Source organism: Mercenaria mercenaria, unplaced genomic scaffold (genome assembly GCF_021730395.1).
Source record: "Mercenaria mercenaria strain notata unplaced genomic scaffold, MADL_Memer_1 contig_698, whole genome shotgun sequence".
Lineage (NCBI taxonomy): Eukaryota > Metazoa > Mollusca > Bivalvia > Venerida > Veneridae > Mercenaria > Mercenaria mercenaria.
In genome coordinates this window covers 49557-70700 of record NW_026463590.1, presented here as the reverse complement: position 1 = coordinate 70700, position 21144 = coordinate 49557, and the positions used below count along the sequence as shown (strand labels likewise).

The 21144-nt window shown below is 34.0% G+C and overlaps 1 protein-coding gene across 1 annotated transcript; it reads right to left on the bottom strand.

Annotated features, from left to right (window-relative positions):
- Positions 1 to 5547: 5547 nt before the first annotated feature.
- On the bottom strand, positions 5548 to 19625 carry LOC123549938 (uncharacterized). The gene is made up of 2 exons (XM_045338382.2): positions 19386 to 19625; positions 5548 to 7755 (listed from the first exon to the last, which is right to left on the bottom strand). The coding sequence occupies exons 1-2, from the start codon at positions 19581 to 19583 to the stop codon at positions 7045 to 7047; spliced, it is 909 nt and encodes a 302-aa protein (XP_045194317.2). The 5' UTR covers positions 19584 to 19625; the 3' UTR covers positions 5548 to 7044.
- Between the last annotated feature and the right edge of the window lie 1519 nt (positions 19626 to 21144).

The window sequence follows — 21144 nt, the reverse complement described above, 5'->3', positions numbered from 1 at the left end:
CTAATACGCTTGTTGCTGTTAAAACACGCTTACGCTAAATGACGTCATGTGTACATGCGATGACGTTAATATTTTTTGTTGCAACCAAGAAAGAGCGCTATTTTATCTACTGACTTAGATTAAGGGCATATTACACTCGAAACAATATATAGAGAGCCGAGCCTTATATCTTTTCGTAGACTCGCCTAATAAATTTAAATTTATACAGACAGTAATCTAATATTCTATTTATCCTACCTGTTCAGAAAATTAAGAAAAAGTCGTTGGAAAGAGCAACAGCGTGCAGAATTGACGTCATATAATATGACGTTTGCTAGTGTAATTCAGTTTGTGGAAAATTGAAAAAATGCAATAACTTTTTTGTTTCTGGGTAAAAACTTTTGATTTTACCACTTATTTTCTTAGTTAGAACATTTCCAATACAATGATAACAGTTTCAATGAAAAAATCGGAAAAAAATTGTTTTCAAAATTTCCGGCTGAAGTGCTGTAAAAGTGAAAAATAGCAATAACTTTTTTGTTTCAGGATAAAAGCCTTTGATTTGACCACTCATTTTCGAAGTTCAGACATTTCCAATACAATGGTGATGATTTAAATGCAAAATTTTGATAAAATATATGATTTCAAAAGTTCCCGCAAAAGTGATATCTTGACACTGACTAGATAAAGCAAAGTTTATTAGGCAGGCCGATATTGCGCTACATCTTATATGAGGGTAGGATAATTAGCAAAATAGTCTTTTACTAAAATTAATACACTCATAATCACTCATACGTCGCGAGAATAATTCACTTGGGCTAGATCTCGTGAAATTAGAGGCTATAACCAATCTAATTGCTGAAATAAACAGATACTTGAAAAGAAACTGTATAAGAAGGTCAAAATTAATTACGCCAAATATGTTAAACCCAATTATTAAAAAAAAATCCAAAACTAAAGCAATCCCCATACGCCAACCAAGTATTGAAATATACCTCCTATTGAAAATTAGCTATTCAGGAATGTCTAACACAGTTCCTGACATTAGCCTTTCGAGAATATATCGGATCCAGAACCGGAGGTTATTCGTTTGAGACTGTCTATCCCAAACAGTCTGGTTAGTCAATTCAGATCATGCGTGTTAGTCATTTTGGAACGTCTAACCCAGACAGGTGGGTTAGTCATCCCAGAACGTCTAACTCAAACAGAAGGATTAGTCATTCCAGATTGTCTAATTCAGACAGGCGGGTTAGTCATTCCTGAACGTCTATCTTAGTCATTCCTGAACGTCTAACTCAGACAGGCGGGTTAGTCATTCCAGAACGTCTAACTTAGACAGGCGATTTAGTCATTCCGGAACGTCTAACTTAGTCATTCCTGAATGTCTAACTCAAAACAGGCGGGTTAGTCATTCCTGAACGTCTATCTCAGACAGGCGGGTTAGTCATTCCAGAACGTCTAACTTAGACAGGCGATTTAGTCATTCCGGAACGTCTAACTTAGTCATTCCTGAACGTCTAACTCAAAACAGAAGGATTAGTCATTCCAGAACGTCTAACTTAGTCATTCCTGAACGTCTAACAACATGCAACGACGGATGCCCCATTAGCGATGCTCACTCCTGTAATTAAGACCGACAGAGGTATCTAAATTACCAGATGCGGAGAAGCGGTAAGTAAAGGACGACTTGGTATATCCTTAGAGCAATACTGATTCATGAAATTGAACTGTAAACACTAAGCAGTTGGTTTTGTTTCCAGTCAGCCCTCGGCACTATAGGCAATAGGAAAGCAGTTTTACCATGGAATCATTGTTAGTTATTACGGAAGATAGGGGAGACATTACTGTTCTCTTTATTAGTGTAATTATATAAGAAATATCACTTATAGGCTGTTCAAAACGCAAAACGCCTGAAGTCTAGTTTTAATAATAAGTCCAGACTTAAATAATACACTGTTTAACTGAATTTAGCGTGGCTTTTTGGCAGTCAACTCTTAATTTTCAGTCTGCTTTTCAAGTTTGAGTTTTGTTTCATTCATGCCTGCTGTTTTTTATTTCTTTGCTTTTCCTTTTTAAAATAGCTTAGCATTGATTTCTATTTTTATACTTTAATATTTCATTTTTTACATCAGTATATTGTAGTATTAATGAAAAATACTTTTGTAGTTTGTTTCGATAACTTACATGTTCATTTCTAAAGAAACCTTAATTAAACATAACTAAAATTAACAGTTGTGTAAAACTAATATTGTACTATAAACATTAATCATTAAATGATTTTCAATGAGCAAATAAGTTACGTTTACAGCATTATTATTCTTTGCTGACTTAATTTGGATTTCATACCAATGTGCAGCTGATTAATTAGCTTATTGCGTAATTAACTTTTCACCATGTTATAAATATTCACTTTTAAACGATAACAAAATTATAAACAGGCCATGTCCTTGACACATTTTAATCAATATAAAAATCAGTTACAGCAACAAACTGTAACTGACTATCATTCCATGTGTTCTTGAAAAGTATCCGTTCTACTGGTCATGCAAAAATGCTCTCTTTTTCGATCAATACCTTTCAGAGTTTATCAAATTTACAAGGTACAGTGTGTTCATAAGATGGAAACTGTGATGACAATGTGTACATTGTTTTGAAACACTCTAGCCTAAATTGCACTGGAAGAATGTTGGTCTTCATATTTCGACATGTGTTTTTCTGCATCAGTTTTGTTTTCGTAATTAAAGTTGCATTGGACCGTGTTGTAAATAAGAAGGTAAGACAATGCATGTAAACCGCTTCGCGGTATATCTATGTAAGATGTTTGTGTTTTTTACAGGAATTATGGTCTGATAAGTTGTTCGAAAAATCGTACAATTAATGTGTAGGATAACAATATATTTGTATTTATGCCTTTGGTCTATTTGGCCATTCAGCAAACTGAGAAGATAGCATATATATTCCTTTCAAGTTAAACCATTCTGTTATCTTATTAATTGTTGCATGAAATAACATTGTCTTTTCTCAAATTAACAGTTCTTTAAATGGAACAGCCCATGCTGACTAAAATAATTACGTTGTAACCAGTTTAGTTAGAGAATATACCGTCCCAAGTGCTCAAAAGTATTAAAGTAAGAGTAAATTTTGTTGCTTAGCTGATACGTTATGGAATACTGGTATATCCATAAATATTGTAATACAGTAAACGCCACTTGTAACGATGTCGCTTGTACCGATATACCGCTTGTAACGATGCTGTGGTTGCAGTCTCGAATCGAGCCTTCTATATTTCCTTTTCTTTGACTCCGGATGTACCGATATCGCATATAACGATATTTTGGATGTAACGATGCACTTTTCAGGTCCCCAATGCATTGTTTTCCCGTTTAATGAGATAATTATGGTTTGCAAGGCGGTGTGAACTCATGTGACAATGACCGGCTCTCAGACGATTACAGGTAATCCAGCAAATTATCGCAATAACAATTAAATGCGTTGAAAGTATATTTCTTACATTTACAGATAAATGCTTTTGGCTGAGCGAAAAAAATTAAGTAAATATTTATTCTAAAATTAAAATGTTTGTGTACAGATTGTACTGACGTTTATGAACGCTGAATGTTTCACACATCATGCAAATGACCGTACATTTTGCTATTACGATGAAATGAAATGCAAAGTTTTTGTACATTCACGTGACATTTCTTTTGTAATGTATTTATATTATTTCATATTTATGAATATATTTTCATAACCTTTGATGGAAATGACGTATATTTTTGAATTGTAAGTAGTATGTAAATAAATCGTATACAGAACGTATTCTATATTATGAGTTGCACATGTCTTTAATCAAGCACACCTTACCTACTTTCAGTTTCGGCCGATGCCGAACTTGACTTCGTGTGTGTATGTGTGTGTGGTGCACGCGTCTGCGTGCTGGGGGTTTCGTTTTGAGGAGGCTACGTTTTTGGTGCGTGGCATTCCCTGTTTGATATTTTTCTTTGTTTTTTTCGGGTGTAACGATATCCGGATGTAACGATATGAATTCTACGGTCCCCTGAATATCGTTACAAGCAGAGTTTACTGTACATTGTATAAAGGAAACTAGAATTGTGTCCATAGGAAACGGACGCCCCACGTACTGTGCCATCCCCTAAATAGCAACATGTTTAGTACATGCCATCATCACCAGAAGGATGTTCGACTTAAAGTTTGAAGCGAATTGTATTGAGATAAATTTGTGCATCTGAGCAACTTTGAATCCTGTTAATTTTCGCGACACTAATTTCATCGTTATAATCAATTAATTATGTTTTTATACAGTTTGTAAACCAAGAACCTATACTTTCCCTTTGACTTGGATATCAATTTGCTGTAATAAGAATCTGCTTTCTTGGCGTTTAGTAGGCTTGTTTATCAACCTGACATTAAAGAATAACATGAAAGGTTTCAAAAGAAATACATACAGCGTTCATTTTAACAACATGCATTTACATTATTTGGATAAATTAAATATGCACTCGCATAATTGCACCATTTTAACATGAATGTACATGCATTTTAGCGTGAAATGATCACGAAAGCTCATTTAATCGTCTCTACTTGTTAAGTACAGAAATTCTGATTGAGATTATTACTCAATACAAGTAGCAAGGTGAGAAAAGTCAGTAGCGGATGTTATTCGTTTGCGTTTAACGATTTGAATGATTTTCTGCAAGATCTTACAGACGGTGTTAAAATTCAAACACATGTTTTAATATATACGCTTTCATACTATGCATTGTAAGAGTAAAGAGGGATCATCATTCAGCAAAAGGGATCCTTGAATTCCTTCCGTAGGTTGAATCAGCCATGAATGTTTTGATCTTGAAGGGATTCATCCGTGGATGACTTAGTTATATGACGAAGGACTGAGGTCAGCCATCCTTGGATAGCCCATCTACATGAATTGGGTCTAAAAGCGCGTCGTCCTAGGATGGCTGATTTAGATAATAGACGATTGATCTTGAAATGAGTCATCCATGGATATAGTTAAGAAAGTATTTTTTCCAACTGGGTCAACAATGAACAAGACTCATGCAGGCATGGCTCATCTCTGAAAGTGAGTCAAACAGACATGGCTCCCCACTGAAAGTGAATCATGAATGCATGACTCGTCTTTGAACGTGGGTAGTGCAGGAATGGCTCATTATTGGCCTTGTTGATGGGGAACAAATGAACACATACCGTGTGAGAAAGCAACAGGTACAGATTAGGTGTGTTTTTCTTTTGTTTTGAAGGCGTACACAAAATATATGCATAATATCACAATTTTTTTAAATACACCCGTTTTCTTATTCAAAAATATATTTAGACTTCATATAATTCACTGTTCTTTAAAATATTAAGATAATGAATGCATTATAGTATAATCATATTATTAGCAACTCTATCCAAAGGGACTAAAACACATGTTCTATTTATTTCCTTAATTACCTTCTTTAGATAGACACAAAAAGCTTCAATAGATTCTGCATACTGATCATGACATGCATTTAAGTAAATATTTAAGGCAATATGTTCTAAGACCCTTGGAAAAAAAGTTCGAATTATTTTAATCTCAATCATATCTCATTGTCTGGAGATAACATGGCAAGTCTCCGCATATCCAAGTCGGAAATAATACGAACATAATTTATGATAACATTTCTTATAGATGGTTATATCCAAAACAAATAACAGGGGTTTCAGACGTTTTTCATTTCGGAATAGATTCGATAACACGCCTACCTTGAAAAATGCTAAGAATATCGATAAAATCAATAACCTCATTCAGTAAAGAATTTCTTAGCGAATGCCTCTCACAATAAAAAACATAGATACAGTATGTGGAGCGTGAGTATAATTTTGAAATCAGTACGAATACAACCTAATCTTATCAGCTTCTGCGTCAGTTTGTCTAAGGGAATGATAAACAAGTGAGACAAGGTAGCATCAATCAGACGTTTAATGAAAGTCTGCAAATGATAAATTTACCTTTAATATTACCATTTTATCTGACACCATTAGTAATTGTTTATCAGTTTGATTTCTGAGATGTGTCTAGCTTTAATTTTGCAACCAGCCATGGCATATTTGTCAAAATTTACTCGTTCGGCTTGCTGAATTGTTTCATTTTCAAAATTGTGATCCGATTTCTAAACTTTTGGTAGAATCTGTATAGAAGGTAGTACATTTATTGCATCCTCGATTTTTTCATAGGAATGTTCGCAGAAAACAGTCCTGTATAACAAGCATATTGAATATAACAATGAGGTAATTAGGTGCATTTGAGGTTAGCAAATTAAAAATATGCGATTTTTTTCAGTCAATACCAGGATTACTAATAACATTTAATGTTCTAAGTACAATTGAGAGAACAATTAATTGTGGACTTACGAGATAAAAGACTGCAACAATGTCACCTTCGTTGCACTATAAGAATGAAAAACCTCATATTTAACGTAAGGTATATTAGCAACAAGTGTTAAAACATACGTCCTAACGATGTTCTATGTCTATGTCACGGTAAAGGACTTGAATATTAAGTCGGATGAAAATGTGTAGGTGGCCGGGTAACTTAGTCGATGGAGCATCGGAACGGTATTTCGAGGCCCCGGGTAGAGTTCCTGTGTGGCTGCACGCTTTTTTTCATGATTTCCTATGACATTTGGCGCCCAATATGGGACCGTGACGGCATTATATTGACTAGTTTCAAACGCCTGTAATTGCTTGATTCATAAAGCATTCGTTGAAAATCAGTTGATTCGGTTTGTCGATTTATATATTTGAAATATCTCTCAAGGAAGGATATGACAGTCGTTTTGTTATTATGCGAAACAGAAATGTAATATTTTGCTACAACAAACATTTAGGAACTCTCGAAAGTGCTACACAAAATTATGATCAACGTTTAAGCCTTGTTTTGTAATGCGTTGTAATGGTTCGGACCAAAATTTCCTTCTGTATGCAACGTTAAATAAATGTGTTAACAATTAGACTAGATATCAAATGGTAAAAACCATTTATATATCGTGAATGGTAACTTTACATACGCTTTTGAGAAATGTCAATGTTACAACGCACGCAATATTGCCCGTTAAGTTTATCGTCAACATTTGACGGTCTTCCAATGACATGAACCAGTGAATCAATATGGGCAAACTTTTGAAAGGCGTATGTGTTTATAAATAGTTGTTCAACTTGACTTATATTGTACATTTCGCATGCAGGATACGTTGGGCTATGAGGATCATGGTGCCATTCGTAATTTGGTTCTGGTGATAAGTGATTTCGCCAATCAGCGGACATCTGTTTTCCACAGCATAACCGAAGTATATCCCAGTAACGCAGATACTCAACAATAATCTTCATTTTGTCATTTGACACACCAAAGAAACGTTGGTATTCATATGCAATAAAATGACCCCGTTTAGAAACTAAATCAATATCAGCAACATAAACAATCCTAATTTGTTTGTCTTTTATATTTCGAATTCCATGTAAAATGTTTCTTTTGTGTGCACCGGAAGTCATAAAAATCCACGAATTAGATGGTATTCTCATAAGATACTTTCCAATAGTGTGCGTTTTAATGACATTGTATTTGTAGGATAAGTTCCTGTTACACGCAACTGAGGTTATTTCATCTTCATGCTGCAGAGCCATCATCAAACACAATACTTGAAACTGGAGCGTTGTCGCTGTTCGTGGAGGACCATACTGTATGATGAAATTAGGAAATGGTTCCAAAAATGACTGGAATATAATCATAATTCACTCTAAGATAATATATTGTCATTTCAAAGTAAATCCATTCATATATATTAACATATATGCCGCTAGAATTATAGACAGAATGTCCGAATATGATACAAACAGACAAAGATTTAAGCCCTTTTTCGCGTACAGAGGAAGAAGTATAGGGAATGACTAAAACACGTATTATTTAAAGGACACACGTGTGTATCAAATATAATGATTCGTATACATGCAATTACAACAATGTTTTGTTGCTTAAAACGTCACGTCATAACAATAATTAATATATTTCTTGACAAACAAGGGACATAGCCTCATTCCAAGAACGCAGCTGCTCCGACACAAAATCATGGAACACTGTTTACAATTTATGTCTTGTAAACAAGTTACATTCTCACATAATTACAGTGATTACATAAAACAGACACAGCAAAGTAAAACATAGTCTGGAACGCCTTTGAAAGGTCAGTACCATAAAGCAAGTTTTGTTTGATTAATTTTGAGCCACTAATTGTTTGTGAAAATAGAATAGTGGTTTTCTCATGAAAACTCAAGTTATGAATGAGGTAAGCAGACCAAACGTGGTAAATAGGTTTTTTATTTTTTTATTTTTTTTATCTTTTTTTTTTTTTGGAAAGCTTGTGTCAAGGTTATTGTTACAAAATGTAGACCTTTTTATCAACAATTTAGAAAAAGACAGAAATTTAATTGCATTTATGTGCTTTTTAAGGCAGAAAAGGCTTCTTGTATGAAATTTTACATTACTATTTCCTGGATTATTTTACATACTATTCTATGTATACAGATTACACAAGTTAAGATGATAGTGATAGAACATTGAGAAAGGAAGAGTACTGAAAGTTGTTCAAACAAATTTGGTGACGATTTTCAAAAACATCTACACCTAAACAGATACATTGCTTGTTTAGTTTAATCGGAAATGACTGTTACCTGCTTAAGCCTCCTTTAAAAATGTTTTAATGATACATTTTTAGTCCATTACTTGTTGAAAACCAGATTAGGGGACTATAGAACTGCACTTTTCCGTCTGTCTCTCCACCAGTCCGAAATCTAGTGTCCGGTTCATAACTCTGTCATTCATCAATGGATTTTAATATTACTTAAAACAAATGTTTCCCACGATAACACAAAATATCATTTACTAAATTTGGACCCCTAGCTCAAAGGTCAAGGTCACACTTGTAGGTCAAATGTCTACGGGGGTTTTCCTTCTGATTTAGCATGGTCCTCTCTGAAGTCTGTTCAAATAGTGCAGTTTGGCCTATTTCAGGGTATCCAGAGCTAAAAATAGAACAACCTAAACGATTATTCACATGCACAATTTTATGGATCTTAATTCAACTTGGTCTGAAGCAGCCTTGTATGGTCCTCTCTCATATTTGCTCAGATAGTTTTGTTTGGTTCCTTTTCTAGCGTCCAGAGCTAAAAAACGAAAATACATTTGTTGTTCCTTATGAACCACTTGATTGATCGTCATTTAACTTGGTCTGTAGCAACCTTTGTCTTTTCTCAATTTTTCTTCAAATGCTTGCTTGGTCTCTTTTAGGGGCCACCAGAGCTAAAAATAGGAAAACCTTTACCCGATTTCTATGAACCATTTGACAGAACTGTAGCATATTTGTCTGAAATCTCTTGTTTTTCAAATGCTTCAACTTGGCCCCTTTAAGGGGCCCTACAACTTAAATGAAATAAAAATATTTTTAAAAACTTCTCCTTCAGAACAACTTAAATTATGGATATCTCCTAAACTTTATATGTAGTATCATTTTATGGTCGTCTTTACAAAGTATGCAGATGGTTTTACTTGGCCGTTTTAAGGGTCACAAGAGCTTAAAATTGCAAAAAAAAGAGAAGCCTTTAAACGCCTTCTATTTATGAACTGCTTGGTTTTAAAAATATTAAAATAATGTAAAACAATTTTATTGAACATCTTCACAAAACTTGGTTAGAGGCACGGTTAAATGTTCGGAATCGTCCTCAGGTCAGTGACTTAAGCATCTTGTTTCAAATATTTTGTTTTACTCACATCCCCAAACTGACAAATATCTCTGTTCGATTACTTTACTGTCATCTCGACAACCATTTATTCTAGATTGAGGATTTCACAACCAAATCGCTTAATACTGTAATAAAAATGATACTTTCAGCTCGCAAAAGGGAGTGGACAGAAGTAGAAAAACACAACCTTGGTCCTGTTATCAAGAAAGCAGTGTGTGATGGAAGACCTCACAAAAAGTGATGTTTGAAATTTACAAAGAAGTAACATAGAAATAAGGGAAATTTATTGGTTGATTGACTGTTACCAAGTGTGGACAACAAAAAATGAAAATTTAAACACTAACTTCTGAATAATTTTTAGCACCATTCATCAGCATCAAAAGATTGTTATTAATGTTCCAATACAGATTTCATTTGTCAAATTAAATCACAATGAAAATGATAAGAACTTGTAAAATGAAGGGTGTAACTCTTTATTGCTGATATTTGCTAGAAAATACTACTTTGTTATGCCACAAAACTGTGAAAGTAAGAGGTTGTTTTTGTTTACTAATATATAAAAGTTGGCACTATTCACACTTCAGTTTGGTGTTTATTAAAAATACTGGGTATTTTGTCTTGGTATTTTATGTTCTGAAACGCAGTCGATCTTAATAATTTGTGAATAACTAAATTTTTAGACATACATTATTAGAGCAATACTATAAAAGGTAATAAATTTTATGAATTGATTTCACTAAGCTTTTCGGGGCTTTAGTTATAATTAAAGAACTAGATACTGATTGGGTTTCTTTTAGTTCACCTGAACTTTGTTCAGGGTGAGCTGGTAGTGTAGGTCGATGGTCCTGTATCAACGTTAAACATCTTCTCCTCTGAAACTATTGGTCAGAATTACACCAAATTAGCCTGTAGCATCCTGGCATGGACCTCATTCAAGTTTGTTAAAGCTGTTTCGCTTGGTCCCTGTTACGGGCTGTTAGTGCTTAAAATAGGAAAATCTTTAAAAAGCTTCTTCTCATGAACAGCATGATGGATCTTCACCAATCTTGGTGTGTAGCATCCTTTTAAGTTCCTCTCTGGATTTTGTTAAACTGGTTCCGCATGATTCCTTTTAGGTGCTAAAAGAGCTAAAATAGAAAATAATCATTTAAATGACTTCTTCTCACAAACCATTCGATGGATCTTCACCAAACTTGGACTGAAGCGCCATTGTATAGTGCTGCCTCAAATATTTTCAAATGATTTTCTTCTTGGCTACCTATAGGAAGATTTAAATGACTTCTTCTTATGAACTGCATGATTGGTCTTTACAAAACTTGTTACAAAGATGAACGAACTTGGGCCAATTCGGCCATTTGTTTTAGTAAGGTGCCATTTCATGTTATGGCGGTCTATCTCAGCTACCATTTTAAGTATGAAATACAAATTGTCACTTCCTTTTGGGATTTGAAATACTATTAGAAATATTGATTGTTGTTGGGTTTAACGTCGCACCGACACAATTATAGATCATATGGCGACTTTCCAGCTTTGGTGGTGGAGGAAGACCCCAGGTGCCCCTCCGTGCATTATTTCATAACGAGCGGGCACTGGATAGAACCACCGACCTTCCGTCAGCCGGCTGGATAGCTACCTCAAATGATTAGAAATATAATTCTGCACAAATATTATTGTATGTAAATTTTCATTGTTTTACACAAAATCTTTTATTCAGGTATGGCAAGTCAAGATTATCATGTTGCATTTTTTTAATTATGATTATTTTTCAATGAAACCTCTCACAAGAGAATGGTATGAAGTAAAGTTGCCAATATTGATTGATGTTCTGCTTGGATGCTTTGCGGAGTTATGGCCACTTTAATATTTTTTTTCGTATAACATTTGTCAAGACTTCTATACATCTACCTTGATTTAAATAAATCTTCACAGAAATGTTCGGGCTTACTAGTAATTGTTCTCCTAACATGGATTTTACAGCTGAATATTTTTTCATTTAGTTAATTGTTTTATGTACACTGGCCTTCCAATCCTGAGGTCGCGGGTTCGATCCCCGGCAGCTACTCGGGAATTTTCAAAAACGCTTTTCAGTGTTTCCCACCCAACTAGAGGTGTGCTGGTCAGGAACCCAGGCAATCCTAGCGTGTATCAGTGCTATATACTGGGCACGTTAAAGAACCAGGCTATCTATTCGCAACGAGCTAGGCTAAGTTAGCCGGCTAGCCTGTATCTGATTTCTGATTTCTCTGTCGTGGGGGCTTTGTCTCACTCTGTCCCTCTGGTCAGATCGCTCTGTGTCTGTACTAGTAGAGGATGAATTATGCGCCCTGTGTGGCTGCATTTGAACTATGTAAATCGCCTTTGAACGTGAAATTGATCATGAAAAGGGCGCTATATAAATCTGGTATAATAATAAATCTGGTGTAATAATAAAATAATAACAATAATGTATAGAGTCTACTTAGATTTTTTTCCACAACACGTTGGTCAATTTTATTCCACAGGAGTGATTTGTATGGGGTCTCTCTGTGTATATGGAAAGATGTATTGTATAGATTATGTTTGCAAAGAATATAATTATATATTATACAAGAATTTTATAGCGACCTTTTCATAATGAACACGTTCAGATGCGCTTTACATACATACTAACATAAAAAGCAGCCACTAAGGGCACAAAATTCACCCTCACAGGAAAGACTGATATATATTCAGAAACGTTGTGCATTTTGTGAACATATTTCACTGGGGATGTTTACTTTTGTCTTGTGGTTGTTACAATTCATGTTTGATTGTTACACAAATAAGTATTTAATTTTATAAAATGAAGTTTTTTATTCGTTGTGCGTGCACATTTTGTTAATATCGCGTTTCTTGTAGTGGTATTAATTTAGTGTATTAAAACTCAACAAAAATACCGTTTATGTTATTGATACTATAATATTAGAATAAATAAGAGAAAGCTGTAAAGAACAATCAATTTTAAACAATGGCAAATGAAGATAACAATGATGCATTCACGATGATAAAAACAAATAAACCAAAATATGGAAGAACATTTGATAATCAGTGTTTTTTGTAAGACTAAAGGACCTTTTAAATCACGAAAATGTCATACGCATTTTAAATGTAACAAAAGCTCTCGAAAAGTGTGTCTAACGGAAGAAGACATAGCATTAAAGAAGTTGTAGCAACTAGTATGACTGAAAATCCAAACATTATGTGGGAAATCGTTGCTGATATTATTTGAAATATCAAAAACATAGTATTGTACTTATGGAAAACGAGTAGAAACAACCATGAAAAGGGAAATAGATGCAATAGTAGAGGTACGAATTCAAAAGGGCTTGGTTCACTAATATATGAAAATGGCACCGAATTTAGCCATATTATACAATACTTATTCTAAATTGATACATATGCTGTTCGTAACAAGTAAGCACCATGCTTTATTTATAAGTAAAGAACTTTGAAAACATAATGTGTTGCTGTGTTTATATATTACTCCAAACATGACCCACTTTTCAAAAAAATGTGAATTTTCTATGAAATTTGAGACTTTATTTATGATTTTCGCCTTGGCGGCATCCTTTACCCATCTTAATATTTTAACCACTACTTTGTACATTAAAAACCAACAAAAAGTGCAAAAATCATCGCTGGTGAGCAATGCCGCCATATTCAAAAACAAAAAAATACGTCCGTCTCCGAGGCACATTTTTATCCCAAATGACACAAGCCTCGATTTCAGTAAAATGACATTGAAGTTGACGTCACTTAATTAGATATTTGTTTTCATTAATTTGTTTTTCAAGCAACAGCCATCAGTGTTACAATCAATAATATCGGACGAAAATTTTTAAGTTTAAACGTTTCAACATTTAGTAATCGCACTAGCAGTGAAATATCGCAAATAATAAGTGAATTAGCGAATTGTTCCCCTTTGAAATCAACACGCCATTAACGGTGTATACATGTGTGAAACTGGGTCAGAGAAAACATGCAGTTATTGCTCTGAATATACGCGAATATTTAAAGTGCATGGCGGATTTATTAATTGTTATGGTAAGTGTGAATTTTAATTATAAATTTATTTGTAATTTGAGGCAAAACAGAATGGACAGACCGCCCGTTTGGGAAGCAGGCTGATTCGGACCATGGCTGATTCGACCCAAATATTTTGGCTGATTCGGACCGAATAATTTAAATAACAGTAGAAAATGACCACATATTTCGTCTGATTTGGGCCACAGACTTTGATATATTTGCGAGTCAGTATTAAAGGACCATATATTTTGAATGATTCAGCTATGTTCAGGAAATAATGTTGAATATATGGATTTAACTTGAGGTAGGAACCTTTATGTTATAAAATATACACCGTGACAAGCAGGTGAGAAATTTTGACTAGCTAAAATGCATCAGTTATGCATTTAAAAAGCATTTTAATTATTCTTTGCATCATAAATCGTTTGTTGACGTATCGAAGATACAACTTTGCAGCGAAAAATGGCAGTGTTGACATTTCGATTCGACTGTCTGCTGTCAAATACTTTTAATATCTTTTCTGTGTATTTGTCAATTTTCATGATGGCAGAATATACTTGTAGCCAAGACAGCCAGGCATCTACTATGTTAAGTACATTCTGTATGAAACTTTCTATGTAAAAATTGTAAAGAGGTAAATGAACAGGAATATTACAAGATATTGTACACTGTTTAAACTGTCACAGATGTGAACGGTTTAATAATTACATGGTCATTATGCACAAACAAAAATGTTATAAGTGCTTCTAATTATAAGAACTTGGAAAAGATTTGAACATCCCATGAAAAAGATTTCCGTTATTTCTAATTTTTCTTTTATTTTCCAGCTTGTAGTTTATTTGTCAAACCCTAATAAATAAATTCCTCACATAGAAGTTTCACCTCTGTAAAGTACGTAATTGCTTGATGTACTGATGAGTGAATGTTTTTTTGTTTTTTGTTTGTGTTTTGTTGGTAATCATTCCGCTATTTGATCATATTTATAAATAGGATAAGAATAAAAAAAACTAAGCAAATGTTGGTTGTTTAAACTGTTTAAAACTGGACACAAATCTTTAATATGCTTTTTTTTTGTCTGACGGAGCATTTGGGAGACTCCTTGAATGAAGGAAATATTCAGGGCCCACTGTGAATGAGCTGCCTTGATATCCGTGTTTTGGCTCTGAGGCTGTGTTTGTGGTGCTCTGTGCTTCCGAAAATGTACTCTAATGTTACCTATTATCTTTAGTCCATTTCGTTAGGCCCTAGATAATGTTTCTCTTGCGTTCGGGAATGTCAGTGACTACACGCGTAAATGGATACTTATTAATCTACAAGTCTTAAAGTCCATTTTGTGTTTTACATACCAAGCCCCTTTTTACCATAATGTGCATACGGGATTCTACTCCAGATGTCAATTTTTATTGACATTGTCAATAAACTTGAGAACAACGAGTTGATTAAGAGAACAGAAGGCATCGATACAGGAATGTATACCATTGTATGCAATAGACATTATGTTTACTAAAAAAGTCAGATGATTGTCTGCAGCGTTCACTTGAGATTTAATGTTCAACAAACACGTCCTTAAATACTTAGAAAATCATCCAATTATAATAATAACCAGTTACATAATGTAAGAAAATCTAGAAATATTTATGTTATATTTGCAATTCGAAGAATATATAATAAACATGACTAAATGTTTTCTATACAAGCCATTAGGTCTATAAGAATGTAAATATTATTGAGTTACAAGGTGTTCGCTCTATGTGGATCGAAGAACACGTCTTCTGCGCATGGACAATTGGATTATATTCATCGGGTTGATGATTCTTTCAGTTAAGAAATGAATTAATTTTTTAGGAGTTCATGCTAAATGATCGACAGAATAGGAGCGGTAAATCCATGAATCGCGCTAACGATTTATGTCTAACTTGCCGATCATATTCTGTCGTACATTTCGCATGAACCTCGAAAAAAATCATTTCTTATATTTACATTATATTTCTTTTCAATCTGTAAATAAAGTTATATTATAAATTGCATATATTTTGTTGCATTTAACATTAAATCACCTTTCCGGCCGTTCTGTTCATCAGATCGAATAACTCCGACGTTATATGAGGAACGTTCTCCCTGACTATACGCGGACGTCGACAAAACAGTGGTCCTTTATCACTAAGCAGCGTTGTCGTAACTTTGGCGTATTTCATTTTGCTGTTCATACAAAATGAACGTCAAAATTTTAATGGAAAAGAATAGGGCGAATGTAAATATGTGAATGTTAAATCAAAACGCTAATAAAAATCATAACATGTGAACAATTAATATTAAGCAACCTGATAATTGTCAGATTTATGTATATGCATGGTTGTATACCTGTATATACGGATTTGATCTTTTCAAATTTTGCTACATTTTGTGATGTCATGTAAGTAATTCTCTTTATCTATTGCACCCTGTAACTTTATCGAAGATTTAGATTCATTGTAATTACGTTTCAAACGATAATAAGCTTTCGCAGAAACTCTGATAAGACCAAACCAGTGCAGAGAAAGCTTATTGACAATGATTATTTTTTTACACAAATCAATGTATGGCTTGAAAGGCGTCCACTGTCATGTTTGTATTTTAACTAAAACAGAGTACTATTGCAATTTAAAAGTAACCTTTGTTTTGCTGCTGCTAATATGTCATTAGCATAAATATATATTTTTTTCAGCAAAGTGCCGCACTGTGAAATGACCAATTAACAAGAACTCCGCAAAACAGGACAAGATATGCCCTATGTTTTTTATCAATGGATGAGAAAATAAAAATTGAAGATTTTTTAACTCCGACGTTATATGAGGAACGTTCTCCCTGACTATACGCGGACGTCGACAAAACAGCGGTCCTTTATCACTAAGCAGTGTTTGTCGTAACTTTGTCGTATTTCATTTTGCTGTTCATACAAAATGAACGTCAACATTTTAATGGAAAAGAATAGGGCGAATGTAAATATGTGAATGTTAAATCAAAACGCTAATAAAAATCATAACATGTGAACAATTAATATTAAGCAACCTGATAATTGTCAGATTTATGTATATGCATGGTTGTATACCTGTATATACGGATTTGATCTTTTCAAATTTTGCTACATTTTGTGATGTCATGTAAGTAATTCTCTTTATCTATTGCACCCTGTAACTTTATCGAAGATTTAGATTCATTGTAATTACGTTTCAAACGATAATAAGCTTTCGCAGAAACTCTGATAAGACCAAACCAGTGCAGAGAAAGCTTATTGACAATGATTATTTTTTTACACAAATCAATGTATGGCTTGAAAGGCGTCCACTGTCATGTTTGTATTTTAACTAAAAACAGAGTACTATTGCAATTTAAAAGTAACCTTTGTTTTGCTGCTGCTAATATGTCATTCGCATAAATATATATTTTTTTCAGCAAAGTGCCGCACTGTGAAATGACCAATTAACAAGAACTCCGCAAAACAGGACAAGATATGCCCTATGTTTTTTATCAATGGATGAGAAAATAAAAATTGAAGATTTTTTAACTCCGACGTTATATGAGGAACGTTCTCCCTGACTATACGCGGACGTCGACAAAACAGCGGTCCTTTATCACTAAGCAGTGTTTGTCGTAACTTTGTCGTATTTCATTTTGCTGTTCATACAAAATGAACGTCAAAATTTTAATGGAAAAGAATAGGGCGAATGTAAATATGTGAATGTTAAATCAAAACGCTAATAAAAATCATAATATGTGAACAATTAATATTAAGCAACCTGATAATTGTCAGATTTAAGTATATGCATGGTTGTATACCTGTATATATGGATTTGATCTTTTCAAATTTTGTGATGTCATGTAACAAGAACTCCGCAAAACAGGACAAGATATGCCCTATGTTTTTATCAATGGATGAGAAAATAAAAATTGAAGATTTTTAAGTGTGTGTGTTGGAGGGAGCTGTTACGTGGCAGTGGATGGGGAATTTTGCGGCAGTGGTGATGGAATACTAATGTACAATAAACAGAGAGTAAATGTATATGTGGGTTGCGGGGAGGGGTCAATAATGTTGATGATTGCACACAAAAAGTCACTTTATCACCGCCCATCTTTATTCTTAGTTTAAGGTCATACCTTAAAGGTGGTCAATCACATCTAAGCAAAATTTAGTGACATTTTTTTACTTTTTGTATATTCTGTTAGAGATTTATTTAAGAAACAAAAATACCCATTACTTAGAGTTAGATCCCTGTTAGAAATGTATACTTTATTGATTTTCATAAAAAATTGTAATACCTCCCCTTTAATATGAAAATATTTAAAATGCTTGGTATTTCTTTTTATTTCCATATAATTCCGAGTTTTACATTCGCATTGGATAGATATACCAAATATTTAACAATCTGAATCAAAAGGTGGGTGCATGTAGCTTCTGAATTTCATTTTTTTCCATTCTGTCTTGGTTGCGCAACCAAGATAGGCAAAGGGAGGTAATAATAATTTTTCAAACTTGCATTTCTAATGAATTCAATCTATATATGTAATTGTTAATGCAATTATTTTACGAATATAATACAATATATCGGTTAGTTATATATTTTCTTAGGTAAAGTATGTTTATCACATTTATACTTATGATAAAATAACTCGATCTTGGTTGGGCAACTGCAATAGGAAAACCAGTTATTGAAAATATCTCCAGTGAAAACCTAACTTGTATTAAGCGCTAACTGAACATAAATGAGTGTAAATGATCAGATGTTAAAGTTTAAAACAAATCCGTTACTTAGCCAAAATCTGATTATCCACTTTTAAATAGTTTTGAAGTTGTGCTCCTGACACAAAATACAAAGGACATGCTTTAACTCAATTTATGGCATTGGCCTTTTACCTACTGACCAAGTTCATGCGCTCTGCACATCACCTTATTGCTACACACCTTTATGCCAAGTCAATATTTTGAAAAGTTATTCTCTTGTCAAACAAATATGAAGGACAGATATGACCTTCCTGTAAAATTGAACTTTGCCCTACCAACCTAGTTCATATGCTGGAATACTAAAACAAAAATATGAAAGTGTTTTTTTTCGGGTGAGGGGAGGGGGAGATTGGAGAAGAATAATGTGGATGTTGCACTCCTCAAATCATCTAATAACCATCCACATATACTCCAAGTTTGAAGTCAATACCTTTTATGGTTATCATGTTATGCTCTGGACATAAAATCTGACATACAAATTTGAATATATCCATGAACTTTGCACATCGTCTCTTTGCCACCTACCGTAATGTTCCAGACAATACCTAAGTAATTAAGTAATATTCCAGACATGAAACATAAATTACAAAGTGACCTCGACCGGCCTGTGGCATATGTTCTGTACATCTTCTGATCGCCATGCTCAAAGTTGATACGCTGAGTGGTTATTGAGTGATGATCCGGACAAGAAATATTACTGACAGACAGACGGACGGAAAGACAGACTCAAGTGCCATCATAGTATACGTCCGTCTTTTCGTAACGGACTGTAAAATAATAAGGATATTTTAATACAATTACGTACCTCATTTGTTTGGCTGACATTTTCATGTCGTTCCGATTCAGAAAATCCAAAATTTGACAACCGTCGTATCTTTTCTTCCATCACGCTGTTTTTGCTTGACCCACTTAGATCACAGTTGTATACACCTCTATAGATAACACAATATGTTAAAGCAGTATACAAACAAATTAAATGAAATATATAAAACTGTTTGAACATTGTATACTTTCTATACTATAATGAAATACAATTGTAGCTACATAGCCAACTCACTACAAGTTTTCTTAAACTTCAAATCGAAATTTTGAGAGCATAATTTTACCATAGTTGTACAAAAAGCAAAGTGAATCATTGTATTGTTTCGTCAAACATTGTATATCGATACCTACGCATTACCGACGAAACGATTGATTATTGCAAGTCTTTTCATACTATGAAGTAAACATGATTTGTGTCTCTAGACTCCTGTCACTGTGGTTTCATGACTCCAGGTGAGTTCTTTTCAATATTTGCAACACAGACGTCTAAGCACTTTATGTGCATTTTTCACAAAGTTAGGACCACAACTTCGTCCTAGCTGAGTAAAATTGCAAAGTAAACCCCATGGGCACAAGTTCACATGCTATATAACAATCATTTAATATTTTACTCTAGGTCAATTACGAGATACATGGGACAAAAACTTATACTTTTTTCCTAAGTCAAGGGCCACATAAATTTTGTCCTGCATAGTGAAATAATAAAAAATCAGGTGCACAAGTTCACAAAACCCCAGGTTTACAACTTCACATGTTTGATACTATTCCTGTAACGTTCTTTCATAATAATGGGTCAATGTTATGATTCATGAGACACAATCTTAGACCCTTTTTATGCAATTTTTTCAGTGTTAAGGGCTATTACTCTGGTCTGGTTGTTTGAAATCCAAATCAAAACCTGTGCTGAATATCAATCCTGTTAGGTTTGATGACTCTGGTTCAAATACTTTTTGAGGTATGCACAACACAATTTCGGACGGACGGGACGGACAGACAAAGGTAATTTTAATATGGGGGTTCACAGGGAGAGGGGGTTCACAGGGGGCGGGGGCACACAAGAAGGACGATTTGTCATAGCTGTTGAAGTATTATCATGTACAGAATAGCATTTAGATACACATATCTGTGTAGAAAAACTAGCATATTGATCCAGTATATGTATGCTAATCTAAACTGTGGGCATACCAGACAGACACTCCAGACTAAGGGCGGAACTAAAGTCAAAAATTAAATGACCCCTCATCTAATCAAAGAAGGAATTGTTCCGTGGGGCATTTCGTAATATGTATATTTATTATATTTTCATCATAAATTAGAGTATAAATGGCATGTTTCTATGCTAAATGTATCGTGACTACTGTATGTGGCAGGGACAGATAACAACTTTATTTTTACTGTCTATTGTATAATTTTAGTATTGTCACTCTTTGTTATCTATGTCAATTGTCTAACATCCAATACTTCCAATATACCTATACATTTCCAATTCATTCATTCATCTGTCATTTTCATTTTCAAATTGCACTCCAATGTCACGCATGCGCGCTTCAGTAAATAGAGAATATTGTGGTTCACGTTATATTTTTTCTTTTTTCTTGTCTATGACAATTCTAAGGGTGTTTTGCGTGCCTTTACAGGCAGATAACCCATATATATACCCATCCAACCCAGAGCGTAAGAACCCAGACTACGACATACACATGGAACTTATGTTTGCAGTTTACTTGGTTCGGATAATTTAG